We start from the raw sequence: 12,699 nt of genomic DNA on the forward strand, positions 1-12,699 counted from the left end.
TGATTTTTTAAATGAAACTACCAAGTTTTTTATTGCATCAAATGTAGGATTTGATTACCTTTCTAACGATATAAGCACGCCGTATTTACCTTTTATACATATTTTTGTAATTCAACCATTTCTAATAATACACAAGGTTTGTCGATTTTTAAAGCCTCTCAGTAATTAATAGGCCGTTACAAGTTAAAACACCTATTCTAATTATAAAACAGGGAGTTATATTTAAAAAAAGTGCAACTTTGATATAAATCGCCCTATATAACAATTGCAATTTCGTTGAAAATATTTTTAGGTTGTAGCCTGAAGAGTCCTTCAATATGCCCCGACAATGAATTTTAAATATTCTTTTCAAATCCTAAGTATTTTATTTAGTAACCGCGCCCTAAGCTGCTGTATTTCGGAAAATTTCATATATATATTTTTTTGTAATAAAACCAAATTTGTGTAGGTTAAACCAAGAAAAATAATCTCTTTTAAAAAACTAAATAAAAAATTTAGCCCTACTATGTATTTGAAAAAAAAGTTTATTTGTAATAAAACCTAGCATAATTTGTGTAGGTTGTACACAGAAAAAGAAAGTCTTCCGAATAATTTAATAACAATTTTGGGTTATTGCTATTTAAAAAAAATAGTATGACGTTTATATCCTTTATGCCTAATCTGCCAACGTATGTACGTACATAGGTACATACGAGTTAAAACAGACAGTAAAATTTGTATTCTTTAAAAGTTGCTTAAAATGATCTAAAACGTTGACGTTTGATGAAATTTTGATACGTCCAAAAACGGTAATCGCAATATAGCCACCCCGCACTTTTTGACAACCCGTACGGATTTACTACTATCTCAAAATATAAAGTACTTTCTTCACTATTTTGTTCCGCATTATCATGCAGCCTTAGAAATTCATGACTATACCAAGAACAGAATGGTTCCACGTACATATCGTGGAAATTGTAACGTCTACTGCGGTACTTCCCCAACATAGGGTCTGAACTGGGATGCGACATTTTCGATCTCACAGAAATTTGGTATCTGCGTCTCTTTAACAGAAAAATAACGAATCCAAAATTGTTTTTGAAAATTCGAATTTTAACTGCAATTCTGGACCAGATATAGGCCTACGGTAGTTTTTAGCTCATTTTTGCAAAGTAGGATCGATATCAAAACTCTAATTGCATCTTCATTTGTTCTTAATAGAAGCTTTTCATATCACTTTGGCCGGCTGACTGGCTGGTTGGATGGCTGCCTCGCTGGCAGCAAATGAGGGCCTGTAGACAATCGCATGTAGAAAGACGAGGAGTGTACGTGTCCATACGGGGTCGTGTAATTAACAACTTTAGGGACGGGGCTACATGATGTGGGGACGGCGACATCTGGGTGCCATCCCCACGCGTGGTTTACTAACGTGGTAATTGGTGGTTTTTACTATCTTCTTCTACAGTTTTGGTCGAGGTCGAACCCATAATCGCACGTCAAGATACAATTTCACAAGTCGTACGACAAAACCGTATAATGTGAATCTTGAAATATTTGGTTATGGCAACTCGCAAGTCGCAAGAGAAATCGTAATCAAAATCACATAACGTAAATTGCACTTACCTATAAGAATCCCCCATTTACACGCTTCTAACTTGTATTTGAACTGACCAGTGACCCAGTGGCGGATTTACATACCTATAGGCACACTAGGCACGTGCCTAGGGGCGGCAGCTTTAGGGGGCGGCATTTTTTTTGCATTATATTTATTTTAGGTAACATTTTAAGTTTTAAAATAAGTCCGTTAACAAGTAACAAATGACAAAAATGTAATAAAATTATGAAATAAATTAGAATTGGTAGATAGTTTCTTTTCATATTAGTTTTAAAAATTTCATGTTATAATTTGAGTTTTATTTTAAAATGTATTGCAATTTAAAGATTATTTGGGGCGCATATCTTTTGGTGTGCCTAGGGGTGCAAAAAATTTAAATCCGCCACTGCGGTGACCACACATTTTTTAAAAGTTTCGTCAATAAATTACCAGTGGAACGGAGAAGAGAAAATAACTTTTTGTCTCATAGGCACAGCCAAATTATCCCTTAGAGCCTTGGGCGATTAATTTAACAGCCTCAATTGCAGATATGCTTTGTGCCAGGGCTGCGCGTATAGAAAAAGCAACCAAATTTCGGAGCTGAAATTTTCAAACAATTACCTACTTCAAAATATTCAGACATTGAGATGCTCAAAAACTACCTAGTGTTTTCACATAACAATATTTTGAAAACTCTTTCGAATGCAGACATCACTGCGAGGCACCTTGTTTTAATGTAACCCAACAGTTTTTGATACTTTCTATCAGCTAAGTCGCAGAACTCCTTGAGTATTTTTCAATGCGAACACTATAAATGTTAAAAAACTAAGTCAATTTTAACAATGGTGAACTCAAATCAACAATCCCTATAAGTTTTGTTTTTATTTCAGGGACGACCTACACTGCAAAGGCTTTGTTGACACCTTTTACTATTTTTGCCACCAAAATTACCTACAGTTACCGTTGTCTCCACAAAAACCCCACAACTTTTGATTTTAAATCATTTAATGTTAATATATGTGAGCAAAGGCGAAGAGTGCATTTTCAAATCTGTTTTTTCGATTTTAACAGCCCTTATGAACATTTTATGCCTTAATGAGAATACAAAAATGAAAAAATTTTTAATTTCTGATCGAATGACACCAATACCAAGTCCGTAAGTGGTGTAGTTCCGGAGCCTTTGTGACTCAGACAGACAGACAGGTAGACATATCAAGAGCGCCAAAGTATGCACATTTTATTTTTTGAAAGTAAAAGTGTACTAAAAACGGAACTGTCACGTTCAAAACGGGGCGTTTGGTCACATCTCACATTCGACTCATATTCGCTAACTTGACTTAAATTCTCAGAGACGCCTATTGTTAGGTACCTATGTTGTTTCTCACAAAGACAGGCCTAACACCTCTGATTAATTAATAAAAACTTGATCGTCTACGTCATAATTGTGCTTTTAGATCGTCTTATCATTAAAAATACTCTAAAAATCTAAATACGAGCACGGAACACGCCAAGCTGTGATCAGAGACGTAGGCATTATAGAACCTAAATCGCACAAAATACCGTACCTACTTATAATCAAAAATAAATCAATTATACGGTAAACATCCTGCATAATTACAAATCTTGTTGGTTTGACAGAATAAGGTATAATCAGTCGTCGGTTCGCCCTTCCGAGTTCCGATATAAAGGAATGTGTATGTGTAACTAACATAAACGCATGCCAGCAGAAAAATTGCGAGTGTAAATGGGGAAGGTCAGTTACATACAATACAACATTTCTTGGGCTCTGTGTAATCGGATACCCCTGTTTATCGCAACAGTTCTTGTCTTTCTTATTGCAGTTGTAAACCACGCGCAAGTTATTCATTCTACAGCGCTTCCTTGTGGACTCGGAATAACACTAATTTAGTTTGGATTTAACGCACCAGAGGCTTAAATCCAAATCACCGTTGCCAGAATTTAACATGGCATGATCCATCTGTAGTATATTTAAATCTGTGATAAGAGCTTTTTAATCCTACTTGTTGGGTCTGAACATTTATAATTCGCTTTAACCATTAACGTTGCGTTAGAACGGTTACGGTACGTAGGAAATGCACAAATCTTATTTCTTACGGTAAATCGTGCTAACGCGCTTGTCTTCGGCAGTACTCGGATAATTCAAACAGTTGAGTTTATCCTGACGTTCGTTTTGTTTATTTATAATAATGATTGACACTTTGTAGGTTATTATCCCAGAACAAAAAACTTAGAAGGGAAACGTAAACTGAGTACAAATATAATTAGTTTGGAGAACATTCAATAGATGGCGCATACTTAGCGTGCGTGTTAAAGTTACTAAATCTAGTGACTTTAGTACGTGTCGCCATTATGACAGTTGAATTTTGATTGACGGCTTATTGTACTTTAGTATAATTACTATTCATTACTACAATGAATTATGCGTATACAAACCGAAAACGTAAATGTTGTGTGACAAATTGTGAAGACGTTTCCCAAAAATGGAGCCCGAAGTTTTTATAGAATTGGTTTAGAATATAATGTGGAAGAAATTTACACAAAAGTTTTTGGTTTGTGAACGTCATTTTTCTGGTTGCGCTTTAGAACCTGGAACACGAAGAGTTTTAAAGCGTGTGGCAGTTCGCACATTAGCAGGTAACACTAATTGAATTGTAATAAATTGCTACATATTTTGTTTTTAGAACGATCTTGAGAGCATCATAAAGTAGAGTTCCATGAAGTTGATCTTGTATCTTGTATATCCATATTAAATTAAATATAACTCCTTGATTGGATTAATTGGAGTTGTTACTTATAAAACAAGTGGTCTGTACTCTTTGAAGCCCTGACTGCTGAGGTGCATCGGCATTAAACTGAATTTATCTGGATCTCTAACAAACAAAATTGGACTTCACTGGCTGGATTCATTTACCTTTTAGGTTTCAGCTAGTCAAATCCAATGTTATTGTTACAGATCCGGAGAAATGCAGTATAATGCGGACGTAGCTTACATTTTAATATTTAAATTTGGCGCCATTCACGAAAAAGCTGCTGGGAACATACACGAGGTGGCGCGTCATTTTTACATTACATTAGAGTTTCCATTCTAAGTTTGTTGTTCTATGGTTATTATCTCAGAGTAAGTTATTATTATTTTGAAATGCACGTTAGATGACATACAATGGCAGAATTCGTTTCGCACTAATGCGCAAGCTCATCTCTTACCACTACGGTAACTATAAATCGTATAATTTTCTTTACGTAAGATTTTACGGTTCCGTTCTTACGGCTACGGAACTATAAATCCGGTTTTAATCATACATGTATGCGGGAAATTTGCATGTTCAGAATAAAAATTTACGACAATGTAAAGGCGTAGAGTTATTTAAAATGGGCCATAGGGAAATTTACACTGCGCCAATTGTTCTCAAATCTTTGCCTTGCGCTTAGTTATTTCACTGACAGTTCTCAAACTGCATCAACGAAGCAAGCAACAACCTGTATTCCGCCGCTTGAAAAGGTGTTCATGTAGTACAATTTGTACAAGAGTGGGCACAGTAGCCGAGTGGTATGCAAGCTATTTAGTGCCGAGTATCGGGTATTGTTTGGTTGCAGGTGGAAAACAATTCGAGCACTGTTTGTAATTTTATACGTTTATATCTGATTTAAATAAATTTGTTGATTTAGAAACAATTTCTACAGCACTGTGGCAGATGATTCTCGAGGAAGCTATGACTGAAACAATTGATGCAATGTAAATTTCCCTATGGCCCATTTTAAATAACTCAACGCCTTTACATTGTCGTATGGCCCATCTTAAAAAAAACACAGTGTATGTATATATGTACAACAGACCATCGTACTACCCACAGACGTGTCATATGTCTATGATTGTGCAACAAGAAAGTGCATATCATACACAAAGTATGGTGCATATGCCAAAAACTGGATCTACATAAGGTGTTATACAGTGATATTCATGTAGAAGTAGATATGATATAGGGATTTCCTATGTCTACTTTTAAATGATAGCTTCTAAAGGACGCCTAACTTTATGCAACCAAAATAGCTACCTACAACAAATGACGAGCTGCCCGTCATATTAATTAATTTGAATATTATCCTTTTGATTTCCGTATACTAATTTTCGTTTGTGTGCGATATATTTAACTAAAGAAAAAGTTGACATACGTAAAAGTTACCTGCATTTTCACACGTGACACAAGAGTCGAGGTTAAATAATCGAAATTTCAATAACAGATTGAAAATTACAAAAAAATTTGAAATGCTGAATACAAAACAAAAATAAATTATGTATAAGAAATGCAAAGATTACTACGGGCATTAATTAACACAAACAGCAACAAATTTAAACCAGATGATCCTCTCTTGACAATTCAAATCAATATGGCTGTAAGAAGCGTGCATGCTCGAGAAGACGAAGTTGTCCCCTTCTTCTAAAAATTATGCGGTTTCCAGCTCTCAAAATGTGTCCAGTCGTAAGTTGTATGTTAACATTTAATAAGCATCTGTAATAGTCAATACATCTCTACTACATTTTACCTATTATACCTACATTGTAAACTGGGGTCAGTACTAATAGAGCGAATATAAAAGTATAAAAACCCAACAATTAAGGTAATTTGCAATCTTCCTTCAATAGGAATCATGATACATATTTTGGAAATAAGTTTATTGTTTATAAGTACAAGCACACATTTAGCAGTACAACCCTCGCTTCATGAAGGTAGTCTATAATATGTGATATAAACCACTTTGTACTGTTTTACTTTGCATATGGTATGATTGTTCCCTCACTTTGATTTAGAAAGGAGACCAAATTGGAAGCACCATACCATAGAAATTCAGAAAATCTCAATAACACTTAACAAAAGGTGCATTATATTGGCATGAACACTAAATGTAGGTAATAGCATTAGTTATTCAATGGTAATAGTTTAATTATAATTATTTGCCAAAGTATTATATGAATTATTCATAAAAAGTGTATAGATCAAAAGCAAAATTTTAACAGTTATTCTATCTATGACCATACTACGGCGTCTAGTTTTCCATAGACGGCAGGTAGTTTAATAAAAACGTTTATTGATGTATTTAAAGTGAAAATGTAAAAATAAAGAATATGCAGGTACATGCAATATGACAAGATTCTGACCCTAAAACAAGACGTATGTTTTAGACCGGTAATATTAATATTGTACAGCAGACTGAAGTGTTATAACGGGCGATCAAAAATGAGTGGTGGTCCAGTCGTCTTTAGAAGTTCAAGTCAAGTACGGTTTCCTTAGACCATATAGTACATGGACTGCTATTAGCCCTATGCTTTCAATACAAAATGGGTGGTCACGGATCTCGGATAGAGGGCACTGTAGTCGTGGGTATGTGAATCTCAGGGTAAACTAAAGTTGTATGAACACCACTCGGATCGCGTAAAGGGTAGCTTTTATGATAACCGCGTAATACGGGAAGCTTTAAATACTTTTGATTATCTTCTATACGTCCACAAATAGGAACAAGTTTGCTTTTTTTGCCATATCTAGGCAATTCATTAATTGACATTTGTTCATTTATAGGTTGACAGTCTCAAATCGTGTTTCATCGGACAATTTCAGACAGATTCGTTTACCCTGAAACTAGATTACCCAGGCGATGTCCTTGACCATATTTTAGTTACAATTAGTAGTCCATGTACTATATGGTCCAAGACGATTTCCCATTTAAACAGAAAATCCAAAGGTGACTGGACAGCAACTTACTTTTGATCGGATATTAAACTTATTATATGATATACATCAATGAGTCATAAACTCATACTAAACACTTACCCCCTTCAATTTTCTTCATTCTCTTTGGTTTCCAATACGCATAATTTTATATGTGCAATAAAGTACAACAGTTTATTCGACAAAGTGTGGGTGACAATAAAAAAATAAACATTACGTAAACGTTGAGTTATGAATTCAGTTGTACTAAAAATTTTCCCAAAAAAGAAAACTAAATAAACGTCATATGTGTAACACTATAAAACTATCAACTGATATAATGAATCTACACCTCAACCAAATATATAAACTACATGGTGGAGGTACCTTAAAACAATAAAATGTTCAGAAGTGAATGAATACAAATAGGGCCTACTTTTAAATAAATACACAAAGTTATCTTAAAACACGCAATCAAAATTGATTTATTATTCGCTCATTTCATAGATCAATGCTCAAGTTGAACAGTGGCGTGTTACTTGTTTCACTTTCCAAATCGAGGAATGGCATCGACACGGAATTATTGGAGATCGTACTTAAGGGATCTACGGCGCCAGTTCCATTAGACATCATCATGCAGGATGAAGGTTGCGATACAATAGGTTGTGTTGACATCGAATTTTGTGGAGACCTCGGCGGCGACGGGCTGTCTAAATTGATGACAGAGGGACTAGCCGGATATCCTGAACTTGAGACAGATGATGGTCCAGGCGTGGAAGTCACTCGAGATTGATTACTACTGGAGGACACACTAGTAGCATCTGCAAAAAATATTGAAATAAGCACAGTATTTCGTGAGAATTTTTTTAAAAATATTATTCTAGCTTACAAGTTTTCTCCTCCAATAGTATTCAATGAGTGGACTATAGTGAACTATCAGTCGAATACGAAAAGCTACATTAGAAAATTCAAGCATTTCTGGCACTAACCTAAGAGAAAACGCAGCTTTTCTATAAATAAACAAATATTCAAGTCTCTCTTGAAAATCTTTATTAGTGAAAACATTCGCAAAATATAGAATACAATTGTGATATCTGCAAAATTAAAGTAGTTTGAATACGAAGATGGATGGCAAAAAATAAATGATGACACCAGATTACTCATAAGCCATGACAGTGTGAATACTGTCCTATCGGAATCACAGACAGCATTGAGCTTCTTTGAGAAGTGGTGTATAAGTAATAGGTTAACTTTCAACCAAAATAAAGCCGTACAGATGGTTATGGCAATGAGGCAATTTAATTTTAATAACCCACATCAAGTCAAATTTCTTGGTGTTAAAATAGACCCTAAATTAAATTTTATCAAACATACAAACTCTCGCCAAATTAGTCTGAGTAACATCTACCTGCTGCGTCACTTATCACAAAATGTTTCAATATCTGTATTAAAGTTTGCTTATTAGGCTTTCACACATTGTCATTTGTGTTACTGCAGCATTGCTTCAGGAAACTGCTCTAATAATTCCCTAATACTTTAATTTTAAAAATATGTAGACTTCTGGTTAATGGGTTTTTTTTTCGTCACAATGGCAGTAATAAACGTTATTCTATTCTAAATATATGGCAAATTTGTGATAAAGCACATAAAGTTTCTTTCAGGTAAGTAAAAGGTATGATTTCATAAAAAAGCTACTCGAAAAAAACAAAACTGAACATTTAAAATGTTATGCCCTCAAAATCTGTGTTTCTTTACTTTTTTCTTACCAACCATAACGTATAGGAGGATTTTGCAAAAATTTGCCTACCCCAAGATGCCTACACGAAGGTGTAAAAATAAACTCTGATCTTGAATGAGAAGAAATTTGGAAAGAATGCAATTGCTGCGCTCGGTATACTCTTTTATATAATAACAAAAAAAGGTTAAGTTATATACAAAAAGCGCATTTTAAATGTAATACAAAATTATTAATATTTCAAAAATTCAAAACTATAATTCAAAAAACAAAAGTAGGCTTAGACTTCTAGGGCATGAGACTAAATTTAGTACTAAATGGCTTGGATATAAAACACTAGGCGACTCAATCTGGTCTATGGAACACATTACGATTACTGTACGTTTAATATTGGCTATTTATAGACTCCTCAGGCTGCGCTGTTCTGATTGCGCCGGCTTACTAAGAATTGATACACTGGTTAAACTTGGGTTTTTGTATCTTAGGTATAAAATGATTTGATACTATATTAATTTAGTCTCAAGTGATATAGCCCTTAGATAAAAACCGGTCATGCAACACATGCAAGAGTCCTTCATAGCGCTCCAAGTGTAAAGCAGTATCTACTAACAAAGCGACATAATCTAAAACGAGACGATGCTCAAATATAACATTTAAAATGTCAGTTGTGAAGATAGAGCATCTAAAAAAGTGGCAGAGCACCTCGGTGTGACCCTACGGGGTCATTGGATTTGACCCATTTTCAATTGGCTTGTGACATGTAGGTCAATTGAATCGGTTCAATGCTTTGGCAGTTATCATGTTCACGGATGGACAGATGGACACCATCGTCTCCCCTATAAAGCTTGTATCGCTTTTCTCTGCCGCTTAATAACACGACAAACAGAACAGTATGTAGTACTGTTTGCTTTTATGGATAGCACACATATACCGACTATGTAGCTCAGTGGTAGAGCATTGGGTTACAAGCCGAAGGTCGGGAGTTCAAACCTCGGCTATGGTGCGAATTTTTCATCTGTGACAGAGATGGGAATTTCAGTTTCAAGCATTCTGCCGGCTCCTTCAAATTAGGTTTTCCCGCAGCTTTCCGAATTCATAAGGTAAATACTGAGTAGTATAGAACAACTTAAGACCTTCCGCAGGGGCACGTCTAAATGGCGTTATGCGGGTCACTCTGTAATTCGGCGCAAGCTTGTTGAGGGCCCAGAACCAGAGAGGGATAATAAATAAATAAATAAAATAAAAACAACTTTCTTTGATCTTTGTGTTTCTCTATTTTTGGGGATTTTTCAATTATTTGAATTTTTCAGACATTTTTTTTTCAATGTTTGAAACATTGTCCAATTGTACTGCCTAAGTGTCTCAAATTTTGTGAATACAGCCGAGTCCCGGTAATTAGAGTTTGATGGGACTGAAGGTACCATGAGATTGTGAAAAGAACGATTTATATGAAATATTATAAAAAAATCTGAGGTTAGCGGTTAGGCGTCAGGCAAACTACAGTATGCATTGTTTACAAGTACTGCAACACCATTAAAATTTTATTGAATTAAATATGATGAACGTTAAAAAATAAGGACTTAAGTACATAATTTATTTTTTGAAAGTCTTCAATAGTTTTTTGGCTTTTTAATGCGAAGTTGTGTTGCCTCGAATTACATGGAATCTGGAAACTATCGAAACTCGAATTATCAGCACTCGACTGTACTGTTATATCCTTGTGCAATACATGCTGAACTCTAATGAATTTTTAAATGTGCAACCATAAAAAATGAAATAAAACCAAAATAAACTATACTGTGTGCTGTGTTAAGTACTGAAAACAAGTATTTTCATTTCCATGTGATACGGATTCGAGAAGATATTTTCCTTGGTAAAAGTTGTATAATAGTAGTATAGGTTGTAAACATGATAACAATATGTGAAATATCAAGATACTTATGCTCTTGATGTTGTCATGCCTAATGTAATAGACCAAGAGCTAGTGACCAATTTTAGGTTGTCATTCCAAAAGTCATGGTATTTCACACAGTAAATTCTCGATACCTACTGAATATTAAGAGTCTTCTGTACCCACTGCACCCAATGTATATTTCTATAAGAGCGCCCGCCATAAAAACTAATGTTTAAAAAAAAAAAAAAATTTTTTATGAACTATTTTAAAAATTTAGACCTTTATCTACAAAATGTTCGGGTTATTTTTTTAAAAAAGTTTATAGCAACTGAATACCGACTGTTTAAAGATTAGATGTTTTGCATCGATTATTGCGCTAATCTGTTTTATTTTTTTACTCTGGAACAAGTCGGTTTATGGAAAAAGTAAACCGACAGTTTTCTAGATAAGTGACTTCTAAACATTACCTCAAAAAATGAAATCATATTTTTTGTAAATAAAGTCTGTATCTTGGCGGGCGGTAAATCAACAATTTGAGTGTAACAAGTAGCGCCGCTGCACAGTGTCGACGGGAACTAACTAAGGACCAAAATAGGAGTTGACTAAGCAAGAATATCATCTTGTTTCTTGCAACTATAATCATCTATACACCATAATGTAAAAAAGTTGCGCTTAGGTAAAGAAGACTCTTAAAAGTCACTTCTAGCAGCCCTCTGTGGCCGGGATAAACTACACCCTGTATACTTAGGTATAAACTTCTAGTATTTTAGGGTGTTGTAACGATTTAAAATCTCGGTTACTACTGTGTACGAATATTTTTGAACTGCAGCTGAGTATTTTTCTGTGCATTGATTTTACTAACAGTTATAGAGCAGGGGTCGGCACAACCTTTTGGTAAGTGTGAGCGAATGTGTAATTGTGATCTGTATGAGGGGCCACGGCGGGATTGGGGGGGGAAGAGGAGGTGGGTCCGGGTCCGGAATATTTGAATTCGAATTCACAGTTTTATCGCCCTACATTGGTACAAAACAGTTATTTTTCATGTAGTAATTTGCGTTGGAGCGACAGCAAAAAAAATTACAATACTATTAAAGGGTTTACCAATAGGGACGATAGGATTTTAAACGTTTAAGGCGGCTATGTTGGATGCCAAACATTTGACATATGCGGTCAGTTGTCATCAGTAAGGCTTGCCATTTCATCATGAACAAGTTCACGTTGCCTCAACGCTTGGAAATTATCCAACAACATGCCACACAGCGAACGCTACAATGGACTTATTGCGTCAACAGTTTGGTGAATCGTTGATTTCTCAAAATGGCCCCCACAATTGGCCGCCAAGATCATGCGATTTAACACCATTGGACTTCTTTTTGTGGGGCTATGTGAAGTCAAAGGTTTATGCGAATAAACCCAAGACTCTTGACGAGCTCGAGGCCAACATTCGAGCGACCATAGCTGCCATTCCACCCGATATGATCCACCGAGTCATCGAAAATTGGTCCGATCGGATGAGCCAGTGCAGAAAGAGCCGCGGTGGCCATTTGAACGATGTTTTGTTTAAATCATAAATGGCATGAAATACAGCATCTAATAAAACCAATCAAACCTAAATTTGACCAAATTGACTGTGTTTTATTTCAATTTAAAATCCTATCGCTCTTATTGGTAAACCCGTTACTTGCAAAAGGGATAGATTAAGAAAAATGTAAGTCGGGCCATAGGTATATTTAGTAAAATTTAAAACACTTCGCGGGCCACTAAGAAACGGCGT

General features: G+C 35.2%; 1 protein-coding gene across 4 annotated transcripts in view; it reads right to left on the reverse strand.

Moving 5' to 3' along the window:
* Positions 1-7,477: 7,477 nt before the first annotated feature.
* LOC116166331 (E3 SUMO-protein ligase PIAS2) overlaps positions 7,478-12,699 on the reverse strand; it is a 34,785-nt gene continuing 29,563 nt past the window's right edge. For all 4 annotated transcript variants that reach the window (XM_031481286.1, XM_031481293.1, XM_031481277.1 and 1 more), the window contains one exon: positions 7,478-8,117. In XM_031481286.1, coding sequence (XP_031337146.1) covers positions 7,798-8,117 — 320 coding nt within the window. In that variant the 3' untranslated portion in view covers positions 7,478-7,797. The remainder of the gene's footprint in view (positions 8,118-12,699) is intronic.

This window comes from Photinus pyralis, unplaced genomic scaffold (assembly GCF_008802855.1).
Source record: "Photinus pyralis isolate 1611_PpyrPB1 unplaced genomic scaffold, Ppyr1.3 Ppyr1.4_LG1, whole genome shotgun sequence".
NCBI lineage: Eukaryota > Metazoa > Arthropoda > Insecta > Coleoptera > Lampyridae > Photinus > Photinus pyralis.